The sequence below is a fragment of the Antrostomus carolinensis genome, unplaced genomic scaffold (assembly GCF_000700745.2).
Source record: "Antrostomus carolinensis isolate BGI_N321 unplaced genomic scaffold, ASM70074v2 scaffold16907, whole genome shotgun sequence".
NCBI classification, from domain to species: domain Eukaryota; kingdom Metazoa; phylum Chordata; class Aves; order Caprimulgiformes; family Caprimulgidae; genus Antrostomus; species Antrostomus carolinensis.
Window position 1 is genome coordinate 103,745 of NW_010326838.1, and position 11,295 is coordinate 115,039.

An 11,295-nucleotide genomic window follows, 5' to 3' on the forward strand; every position below is an offset into this window, starting at 1 on the left:
AGAAGTGTGGCCAGCAGGTCAAGGGAGGCAATTCTGCTTCTCTGTTATGCTCTGGTGAGACTCCGCATGCAGTGCTGCATCCAGCTTTGGAGTCATCAGCACAAGAAAGACATGGACCTGTTGGAGCACGTCCAGAAGAGGACCACAAAAATGATCAGAGTGATGGAACACCTCTCTTATGAAGACAGGTTGAGAGAGTTGGGGTTGTTCAGCCTGGAAAAGAGAAGGCTCCGAGGAAACCTTATTGCAGCCTTTCAATACTTGAAGGGGGCTTATAAGAAAGATGGGGACAGCTTTTTAGTAGCGCCTGTAGGAATAGGACAAGGGGAAATGGTTTTAAACTAAGAGGGTAGATTCAGACTAGATATAAGGAAGAAGTTTTTTTTTACAATGAGGGTGGTGAAACACTGGAACAGGTTTCCCAGAGAGGTGGTAGAAGCCCCATCCCTGGAAACATTCAAGGTCAGGCTGGACAGGGCTCTGAGCAACCTGATATGGTTGCAGATGTCCCTGCTCACTGCGCAGGGGTTGAACTAGATGACCTTTAAATGTCCCTTCCAACCCAAACCATTCTATGATATTACAAACTGGCATGAACTTCACAAGCTCTGCATTCACCTTGATGACTTCCTCATTTGGTAATGGCTACCCAAGAAAACCACATGTACTGTAACATTTCTGATTTTGGCTCTCCAAAAATGATTAAGTTCTTCCTCAAAATAGAACACCACCACCAATACAAGTAAGAGCATTAGACAACTACTTATGTAACACAGGGAACTGCTGTGAACTGAAAGGATTAAGTTATTCACAGAGAAACCTATACCCTGAATAGCCTGAAGGGAACTGACTTACCTTCACAGGACTCCAAGATATGGACAACATCACCAATCTGTAGAGGTAGTTGTAGCATTCCTGTGCCTTTGAAATTGTATATAGCTGAAAAATTATTAAAATACTGTTTTTCAATGCAGCCATACATTATACTAGAATTAAAAAACACACATGCTTATTAAGGTTCTGGTAGTAGTATAAATATACTAGAATGAACAAACAGAACCATAATTCTATTAAGAAACTTAATCTGTTACCATTACTTAACCTCCTTTCTTGTGAAAACACAAAGTTGTTGAAAATGGTCAGTGCTGGAAACAAAAAAAAACCCCAGCATATGCATGAAAACAGGCTATTCATAACTGCTCTGCCCAGGATTTAAAAGCACCTATTTAAATGCAAGTCTTCAATATATATATGTTCATTGTGCTGGAGAATTGTTAGTCTATTGGTCTAAGAATTTAAGTGTACAATTTACAGAAACTTATGGCTACACTGGTGAGAAGGGGCACAGAGACACATCTGAAAACTGAATTTACCAATTTTTTTCCTGCATTTAGGTGCTTCACATTAACACAAAACTGTGTTTCATATGGAAACAGTAGAAAGTTTCATAGTTTTCTGTACTTGATCATTCTGAAAAGAACAAAGGAGCAGCGGATTTTAAGTGTTCTAATCAGAAGTTTATCTATATGTGGTTAAGAAACGGCTAAGTTTCACAGAGAATTCAAGAAAATAAGCCTCTTTACTAGTTCTTACATTCTAGGGCTACAGGATGTGGGCTGCTATGGCAAGCATTTGTTTCTGTATAATTTTTCTTCATGGGCTTGGTTATAGACTTTTACAATAGCATTACAGAGTAGAAGTGGCTATTGAAGCTAGTATCTGACAGGGAAACTGATTAAAATATGTAAGCCTGAAACCACAATTAAACTGTACAGGTAAGAACAGTACACTAGCTATTAACCATGACCTCTGCTATGCAGTAAGGATATCTATCAGTCAGCAGGGTTTTCTTCCTTTTCTCATGACAGCATCCCAGTCCATCCACAAATACAGAACATCCAAACTTGCAGTATTTTAGACTAGAGGAAAACTGATCTAAAAAGCTGAGCCTGCCTTCAGTATATTCCTGTATCCCTTTTGCTCCCTGCTCCAGGCTTCTAAAGCAGGATATTAGTCTCTCCTAGGCCAAAATGTATACTAAAAACACATTTTACTTAAAATTACTTTTAAAGTCTCAAATTAAATTGTCTTTCATGAAAATGGCTAAGGTAGGAGCATAGAACTAAATAGACTGATCCTCTTCATTTTTTCAAGTGCTCCATAAATTGTATTTCTTGTTTCTTTTGCCGTGATTGTATTCTTTGTATTTCTGGAATAGAAATTAGAAGGAATTTCAGATTTAATTAAGAGACTGATTGGACCAAAAATAAGTTCTTATTTTTGTTGACATGAAGAGGCCTTCCCACCCATTCCTCCTCTTGGCTGGGTAGAGCAGGGCTTGAATCATTAAATGTAAGGGGGGAGAAAAAAGAAAAAAAAACAAACAAAAAACCACAACTTTGAAGTGAGGCTCTACTGTCCAGCTTCAGACATTTATTGAAGAGAATCTTGAAGACACTTCCTCAGTGATCCTCAGAGAAACTACCTTAGCTCAACACAAAATTGAATTTAAGTGGTAAATGTGTATAGTAGATGTGGAGTTATGTTCTGACTGGCTTCCTTTCGTTAGTCTTCACAAAAATTTCAAGAAATAGAAGATGGTGAATAATCCTTCTAAGTTATCATGACGTTTAAAGAGGTGTTTCCATTGGAATGCTTGGGGGGAGGTGAGGGTGATGTGTGTGCTCTTACTGTTTTCCTGAAATGTCCAATCAGATTAAGATCACCCTTGACTATCATCTACTTTATATTTCAAAATATGCACTGCTCTCCTTACAGTTGTATGTGTCTCAAAATTTAGATGCAAATTACTGAGTTATATATTCACATTGCATATTGGGTTTGCTCTCTTAAAAACTTTATTTAACAGCAATTAATGTATTGAAAAGTGCAGTAACAAACTGACAAAGGAAGTGGCTATACCAGCTAAGACTTTTCTAAATGAGTAAGTGGAAACTTTATGAGAAAATTTTACTCTAGAATTTGAATTTTTTGGTAGGATTAGTTTAACAAATTCCTTTACAAAGTTTTAAGCTATAGACCTATACAGACATTTTATGATAAGAAATTATCTCCCGTATGCCATTATTAAAAAACTGTATAAACAATCAAGCAACCTAATACCATCAGCTACATCTAGATGTATTATCTACAGCACCAGACAGCTTAACTACCACATTTGCTAATTTTTTAATTATTAACTGTGAATGAAAATTTTACTATTATATCTTCCACCATACTCTAACTGATAACTCTCTGGCCAGTAGAAATAAAGGCTCCTTCAAATCACTCTGAAGAACTGTCTACCACTCCACTCCCTGGCACCCTCTGTCCCAGCCATAACTACAAAAGGAGACAGTACGCTCAAGGCACAGAAGGTGGCCTGTTTGAAGACCCCAGCATTCATTCTAAGTCCCAATAGCAATTACAGACCTCAAGAGCGACTGATGTCATGGCAATAAGATTAGTGGGAAAGATTTGGACAGCATATGCCCTCCCTAGCAGCCAGCATCAGGCTAACGTGTTCCCATCAATAGTGTATCTATACACAGATGCTGTCAGATTCACTCAGAATGCCCAGGAACTCCAGCCTTAAAACAGTGTTCCTAAGTATGGACTTTACAGTTCACTGAGAATACAGTTGGCAAATTTTCCCCAGATCAGTGAAGAATAAAACCTACCTTTTCAGAGCTCACCATAACCTCAGTGGTAATTTTATAGCAAGACACACACACACAGAGCACACAGAAAAACAACAAACCAACCAATGCAAAACCCACTTTGATTCCAGGTGTTTGTTGTAGGTCCCTCCAGAGATGAGCTGAAAGCCAGCACACCACAACAGCAATATTGCTTCAGAAAGCAAGCCTAAAAAATACCAGGTCAAACTGCTAACATAAAAGATTTTCCAAACTGAACTCTGTGCAAGCACAAGTGGGCTTTAAGTTGTACCTCAGGAAGATGAAGCATGCCCAAAGAATCCTTTCTTGTTCAGCCAAACAATACATGCTGGAAAGATGGTTACTATAAGAAGCTTCCATGTCTAACTGCTATCAAACTCACACATTCAGCCACCCAGAGCATAAGTGAAGACATCTACCAGTGTCCATCCTAGTAGCAAAAAATGAGTATGAAAGCTGAAGAAAATTCCTGTTTCTGTTTAATTCCTACATATCCATCAAAGCCAGAGCTGTTGGATACAATATGCACATAGATAGAGACATGTGTATGCTGTTGAATATATGCATGGCTATGAAGCCTGTTTCATTAAGCCACATAGGTATGTACATGTTTTCCAAAGTAATGAAAATCTGTTAAAGGACATTTCTCTTGACATTCCAAGACACAAGATAAATGAAACAGTCACTCTTTGTTCAGAGTAAGATTCCTGTTAAAATATAAATTCAAACTACAGATTGAGACAGAAGCACAGTTAACATTTTATAATTTAAATTATATGTCCTCAATTTAGAATATCACAAGCAGAAAAAAGAAATTATTATACTTCGTGCTTTGTTTGGAAACATTCACACACAAAACACCAGAAAATTCACAGTAATCCAGATAACAGAATCCCTTCCTCAAAAAGCTAGATTTCCTCAGTATTCATGTATTTTAAAAACACGGATTCATGCTGTTCCCATAATTAGACTGTAAGCTAATGCAAGATGGAATGCTAAGCAAGGGAAGTCCCACAGACCTGTAATACTGAAGCCATTTATTATCCCAGTGCTTCTTCCCACCTTCTTTCATGTCAAGTCCCTGCCCTGTTGTTTGTAACAAATGTAAGCATTATGTTGTTTCATTTTGAGACTCATCTTTTAGTAATAAGCCATGTTTCAAGTTGGTTTCCTCAGCTACTTTCCACTTAAACAGAATTTGAAAAAAATTTCCAAGGTATAGCTTTGCTGAAGCAGCTCTTAGTTTCACTTTGCCATAATAGGACAACTATCTGCAATAATTTCTATGTGATAACTCATGAAGTGTTCTGCATATTCAGACAATTTCTGATGAACAGCCTCAGCAAGAATCCTGTTCCATGTTATTTTTGAAAGTTATAGCTCTGCTTTGTGAGTAGTAATGTAAAAGTAGTACCTTCTTTCCTTACAGGTCAATTCTTTCTGTTCAGTTACCATTTTCTTCTCATGAAAACAGGGTGAAATTTCTCAGCAAGGACACAGACAAGCTTTCTGTGAAAATATTACGCAGCCCTAACAGTTTTTTTTTTTTTTTACTTCTGGAAAGAAACCTATAAAATTTGTGTTCCAGTGTTCTGAGTTATGGATCTCCTCTTAAATCTCACAGAGCAATTGTGCTATAATGCCACGAAATGGATGCAGTTCTAATGAATATTTAACAGGTCAGAGACAGGTACCAAAGCTCAACATGGGTTAGAGGCTAATTTAATTTATTGCAAATCATGCACTCTTCAGTTCTCAGATAACGAACTGTTATAACAATTGTATACAGGTTTCTTCACAGGCTTAGTCTTGGGTCCGGATGGAGGTTTTAGCTGACTTGAGCTACTTATTTTCCTTCTTAAACACAGTAAAGCCGGTATAAGAACCAGGAAGTTCTAACACACCCAACTAGTTATATGAAGATATTTTTTCTGACTCTCTACCTTTTCACAGAAAATAGTAGCATGGTCATTTTTCTTAGAAGTCTTCGTGAAAATCAGAGTATTTAACTGCTTTTTCCTTTTCATGAAAAATTGTGTATAAAGAGATTCCTTCCCCAGCTTTGTCTTCATCTTAGTTCATTTTGCCTTTTGCAGTGAGCTAATACTTCACAAAACTGTTGTTTCCCAAGCAGCTAAAACAGTCTGAGTTCAGGGGCTGCATTCCATGAAGCAAGCAACCTACCCAGAACAGAGCTCTGCCTCCTTTACAGCTCAATCTACAGAGATTTCACATAGATGTAAAATAGTTTTCAGAGGTCTTCAGCAGATGAAATCAGGCAAGCCAGTCACAGTCCTTTGCACTCAGGCTGAGCATAGGCTTTTCTACAGTTTCAGAGAAGTTACCCAGTCCTCTCCTCCCCCCAGCCTATGCTTCAAATCAACAAATACCCATTTTCAGATTCAGCAGTACAGGAGTACATCTGACACTTTAATTTGGCACACCAACACAATGTTTCACATGCTTGTAACTTTTTTAAAAATGTGATAGTTTCCTCAAGGTCAGAGCAGATTTCAAACACTTTATCTTGCACATTAGTAGGAAACTGTCATCCCAAACCACTAGTTTACCATGACTTTTCTGTCCTGTACTGTCCATAAAAGTAGCACACATTTATGCTGAGAATGCTTCAAGACTAAAGAACAAGCATCATGTCTAAAATCAGGAATATAGTTTCCAAGTACAAAGCTGAATATCAGCTATCTGGAGTAACCTATTGAAGTAAAATACAAAAAGCAGGAACATAGCCTGCATTCTAGCATAACCAAGAACCCCAGCTGGGATTGTGTGGTCTTCTAAATCTACTCGGCATAGTACTGCTCATCCAAAGGTTGGGTCAAACACTCTCAAGCTGAAACTCTGCTTATCAGTGGAAACTGAAGGCATCAGGCACACTTCTAATAGAAGACAGAAATTCAACATGAGAATCATTCATCAGAGACTTCAAAACAAAGATTTCCAAAAACATAGAAGACAAAATAGCCCTGTGTGATGCAAAAGTTTCCAGTCTGTATTATTCTAAAAGTTTGTCAACTTTCACAGACATTATATGTCTCACTAGACTCAGTTTGCCCATATTTCTTGATTTTCCTGAGATGCAAGAGGCATGCAGACCTTATATTCAAAAAGCATTTTACTGGTGACTACAGTTGTCAATACCCCATATTCCAGACCTCATCACTCCATGAGTTTCCTATAATTAAAATTTAGCAATTACACAATTTTCCCTTCAATTTCTAAGAGCATAAGTTTATCTAGTACCTAAAAACCTCTTTGAACACCCTTCCAAAACTAAATCCTCAGTGTGACTATTTCCCTGATTTTTTTTTTCTTTTTTTTTTTTTTTTTTTTTTTTTTTTTTTATTTTAGGGTGGAGGGGTGGGGGGGGCAGGCAGTGGGGGAAGGGTGGAGTAGCTAGGACAGTACAGGACAGGACAACTAGAGATGGTGGGGATGGTGGTATGTGTGTGTGTTTGCTTGGGGGTTTTTTTTTGGTCGGTTTATGTGGTGGGGTTTTTGTTTGTTTTGGGTTTTTTTTTTAAATTATTCTGAGTGAAAGATTCTCCCACTGTTCTTACCAACTTATATAATGAAAGAACAAATACTTTTAGTTTACAAGATAAAGGAAAATAAAACAGACTGAGCCAACAACTTGGCTAAGAAAAGGAACTTCTGGGTATAAACTAGAGTTTATTGAATTTGTCGTTATCTGTTAACTTAAAGCAACTACGCAAAAGCAGAAATGGAATGCTCCCTACTGAAGATGACCTACAAGAAAAAGTTACATGTATGACTACTAAATAACTACTATTCTATTATTGTTGGAAAGACCATCTGACTATTGTTCCCATTTTCCCTGTTCTGCTTTGCAACAGACTTAACCAGAGACACAGACATTGCTACAACTGTGCTTTTTTAAAAAAAAACAAAAAACAAAAAACAAACACATCCAAGTATAAAAAGTCTTGTAATAAAATATTTAAAAGAAAAACCTTCTTTAATCCAGGAAACAGACTTACTTGGGGTGAGCAGAGAAACAGAAAATGGTAGTACTATTACCACACATAGTGACACAGCTTGCACAGATTTTCTTTTACATCAAAATCACACGTGTGCTTGTGGCCTAGAACTGCAGGGGAGCAAGCACAGGGTAAAGGAAATACCACCACGTCTGCAGGTCAGTTCTCCCCAGTGACCTACTCTAAATCATCAGCTATGATATTCTGGTTTAGACTTCTCATTGGAAAGCACGATCAGACCCTTCGAAGAGCAGTTCAGTATGCACAGAGAACACATCTAAAACAACTTGTAGAGCAGTGTAATAATCAGTAATGGCTATGGTAACTACAGTAGAGGGAATATATATTCAAAGTATACGTGTCAGTGTTAACGAGCTACTGTTATTTTCCAGCTTTGAAATGCTTTGTATCATAGATTCCTTAAAATCTGATATCTGACAGCTACAAAATTTTCAAACTAAATATGTTTACCCTCTGAGCCATAAACCAAGGAACTACTACAAACTGTAGGCCTAATCCCATTTGTCCTGTTATTAGTCCTGCACAGGCAAGGTTGCACAGTCTTTCTTCCTGAGCTACTTTGTGGCTAACCAGGTTTACTTTTTTTTTTTTTTAAATGCATACAAAGGAAAAGGTATCATCTTTGAGAATTATCAGAGTGTAAAGCAGAAGTCCATCTGCTGCTTCACAAACTGAATACATCACTTCCTTTACCTATTTAAAGAAAATATATCAAAGCTTTGATAAATTTGTTGTTTGCTTTTAAACAGTAGCATACAGATAATCGATTGCACCATTTCCTATGTGATGCACTTGATAATCCCTTCTCATTATTCATGCTCTGTGCAGATTTCTTTTAATTAAATGGTGTCTATCTGCTTCTTTGAGCTAATTGCAACAATAGGTCAAGTGCTAACTGTCCTTTTCTTGATTTGCAGCAGGAAATTAATTTTTAAAACTTGTAAATAATAAAAAAAGAATTTTTTCTCTGCAATATTTCCAGCAGACCACATTTCAGAAAGCTGTACCTGTACATAGCAGCGATTGCACTGATATCACCCGATGAGCTACACATAGTACATACTCACTAAAACGAGTGCTGTAATTGTTAGAGCTGACAATATTTGAAGAGCAAGAGCACTGGTCCACTGCCCGATCAAGTAAAACCTAGTTCTGCGTTTTTAAGAACTCCTGAATTTGTATTGTCTCTTTGACAGTATCAAAATACTGCCACTATATGTTATTTCCTATTGTTTGATTTCTTTTTATGCACTAAAATAAAAGTGTTTACGGTGATTCAGTTAAAAGCTTCCGTATTGAAATAAATATTCTTACATCAGAGGTCTAAGAGACCACTGCTATACAAGATTGCATATTCTGAATATTGTGTTTTAAGTCAAATAGTGCAGTGAATTGTTTGATCAAAATGCATTGTAGTGTTCATGAAAACAAACTGCACTGGATTGTCATTAGTTCATGAAGTAATTTATTTCACAAGGTGTGTTTTATTACATATCTTTCAAATAGAGACTACTATATCATAGTAGCTTTTTTGTATACTCTGTGATCATATTGGCTACGAAGTTACAAACAGGCAAAACTTCCCTGTAAACAAAGCATGGCAGACTGGCTGTTGAACAAGTGACAGACAGATGACAACTCAGGGCCCTTTCAGGGAACATGCATTGGTCAGGCTGAGTAGGTTGGTCCACTGCAGGGGCATGTGCAAAAAAATCACCAGCCTATACCTCACTTGATGTCAGGTCATTTGGCCCCCATAACGTTAAAAATCATAGTGCAAGAGCAAGCCTTTTTCGTAATTAAATGAAACTCACCCTGACCCAAAAATACTCCCTGTAAAACGCTGTTGCAAGTGAAGCTTGTTTTATATTATTCCTGTGAATAACTGATTAGCATCTAGTCCTTATCTCCATATGTGATATAACATCCATCACTGGTACAGGGATACAGAGACCACATCCAACAAATCCACTTACATTCTCCCAAATCAATAGCTTTCAGAAAAACAAATGCAAAAATTAAGTACTTTCTCCTATTAGTAAAACTGAAACAGAAGATGTTTACCCCCTTTATTTTGTAATATAAACTGCAACCAGAACAGGCCACTTCAACTTCACAATTCTGCCACTGGTGCACATGGAAGTTGAGCAGGAAGATGTTCTTTTCCTCTTATTAATTCCTTGATGATTCATTTTATTTCATGAAGCCAGTTGTGTGGGATTTTTTGTTTTTAATATATATCACAAAATATTATGGCCTTCTTGAATAAAAAAACGTCTTTAGAAGAATTTGGGCATTATAGTTTAATAACTATGCACTAATAAGTAAAGTAAGACATAAGAATTAATAAGGATTAATTGGCCTCTGTACTGAGAACCTGCAGTTAACTTCTGCAGGACACTTCTTTCAAGTGCTTCAGCTTTGATTCCTAGTTTTAAGGCTTTTTGTTTGTTTGTTTTTTAAGAACACAGTTTAGTCCTTGACACAAATTAACTTCATTTTAACAAAAACTGATGTTGGAAATTGACTTTCTTTCCAAGAAGTATTACTTACCAACTCATAGACAGGTTTTTCTGTAACCCTAATCTCAAGTAACAGTCTCAGAAGCAAGCAAAGGATTCCCCTTCCTCTGCATTTGTTCCCCATAAGTTCTAGCTGCTACTTATTGTACAACATACTACTTACTTATTCAATGTTTCTAAAAGATTGAGGTGGAAAGAGCTGCATTACTGTGAGAGTTTGAAGGGGTGGGTGTGCGTGATGAGGTAGAAAGGTTACATCTACTAACCTGACACTCGTGTACTTCTTGTCATTCTGTTTGAAAGATTAAAACTTTGTACAAAATTGATCATTTCCATTTAGCCACCATGGTAAAGTGGAGGGTGTTAACTCATCACACTAGAGAAAATACCTGCCCACATCCTGTTCAGAAGTTCTGAAGACAAAACTGAAATGGCAGTTATACTGAGTTACATACCCACGCCACTCTTCTCTGTCTTGTGCCATCTCGCCATCATACGTGAATCCGTGAGGCTTCAAAGGATACCCACCACCAAGGAAACCAAAATTTATAGGACGCAAACTTGAAGATTAGTAACAAACAAAATACACTGGAAGCAAGATCCGTTTCCTAGCTGCTGTCACTGAGGACGAGCAGGCAGGCTGAGGCAGCTGCGAGAGTTCTGTGAGATTTGCTACTGTTCAGAGCTTCCTTCCTCTTTTCTCAACTCAAGATATTGTACCCCAGTATCATGGGGGAGGGGAATCCCAAACTGGGTGTTTCTGTTGCACGATACTGGCTGTAACATAAGCAAGCAAAAAGGAGAAAAACCAACCCAGTCCTCTCCTGCACCACCCCTAAACTCACGATCTACACTGGAAGGAAGGCTACTGTGTACAAAGCACAGCTACGGTAACAATCTCTAAACATTAGTTAGCTCAGTTCTGAAAGATCAAGGAAGCCTTTGCTCTTAAATGATACCAAAACCAGGTTTAAAAGATTTGACTCCACAAGACACTACATCTTAAAAGCTGCTTTCTTCTCTCTTGGACTTCAGATTTGGTTTTCATAAGAG

General features: G+C 37.5%; 1 protein-coding gene across 1 annotated transcript in view; it reads right to left on the reverse strand.

Annotated features, from left to right (window-relative positions):
* DOCK2 (dedicator of cytokinesis 2) overlaps window positions 1-10,737 on the reverse strand; it is a 111,119-nt gene extending 100,382 nt beyond the window's left edge. Inside the window, exons 1-2 of the mRNA XM_010171727.1 lie at window positions 10,698-10,737; window positions 856-939 (exon numbers count right to left, since the gene is read on the reverse strand). Coding sequence (XP_010170029.1) covers window positions 856-939; window positions 10,698-10,737 — 124 coding nt within the window. The remainder of the gene's footprint in view (window positions 1-855; window positions 940-10,697) is intronic.
* Window positions 10,738-11,295: the final 558 nt, after the last annotated feature.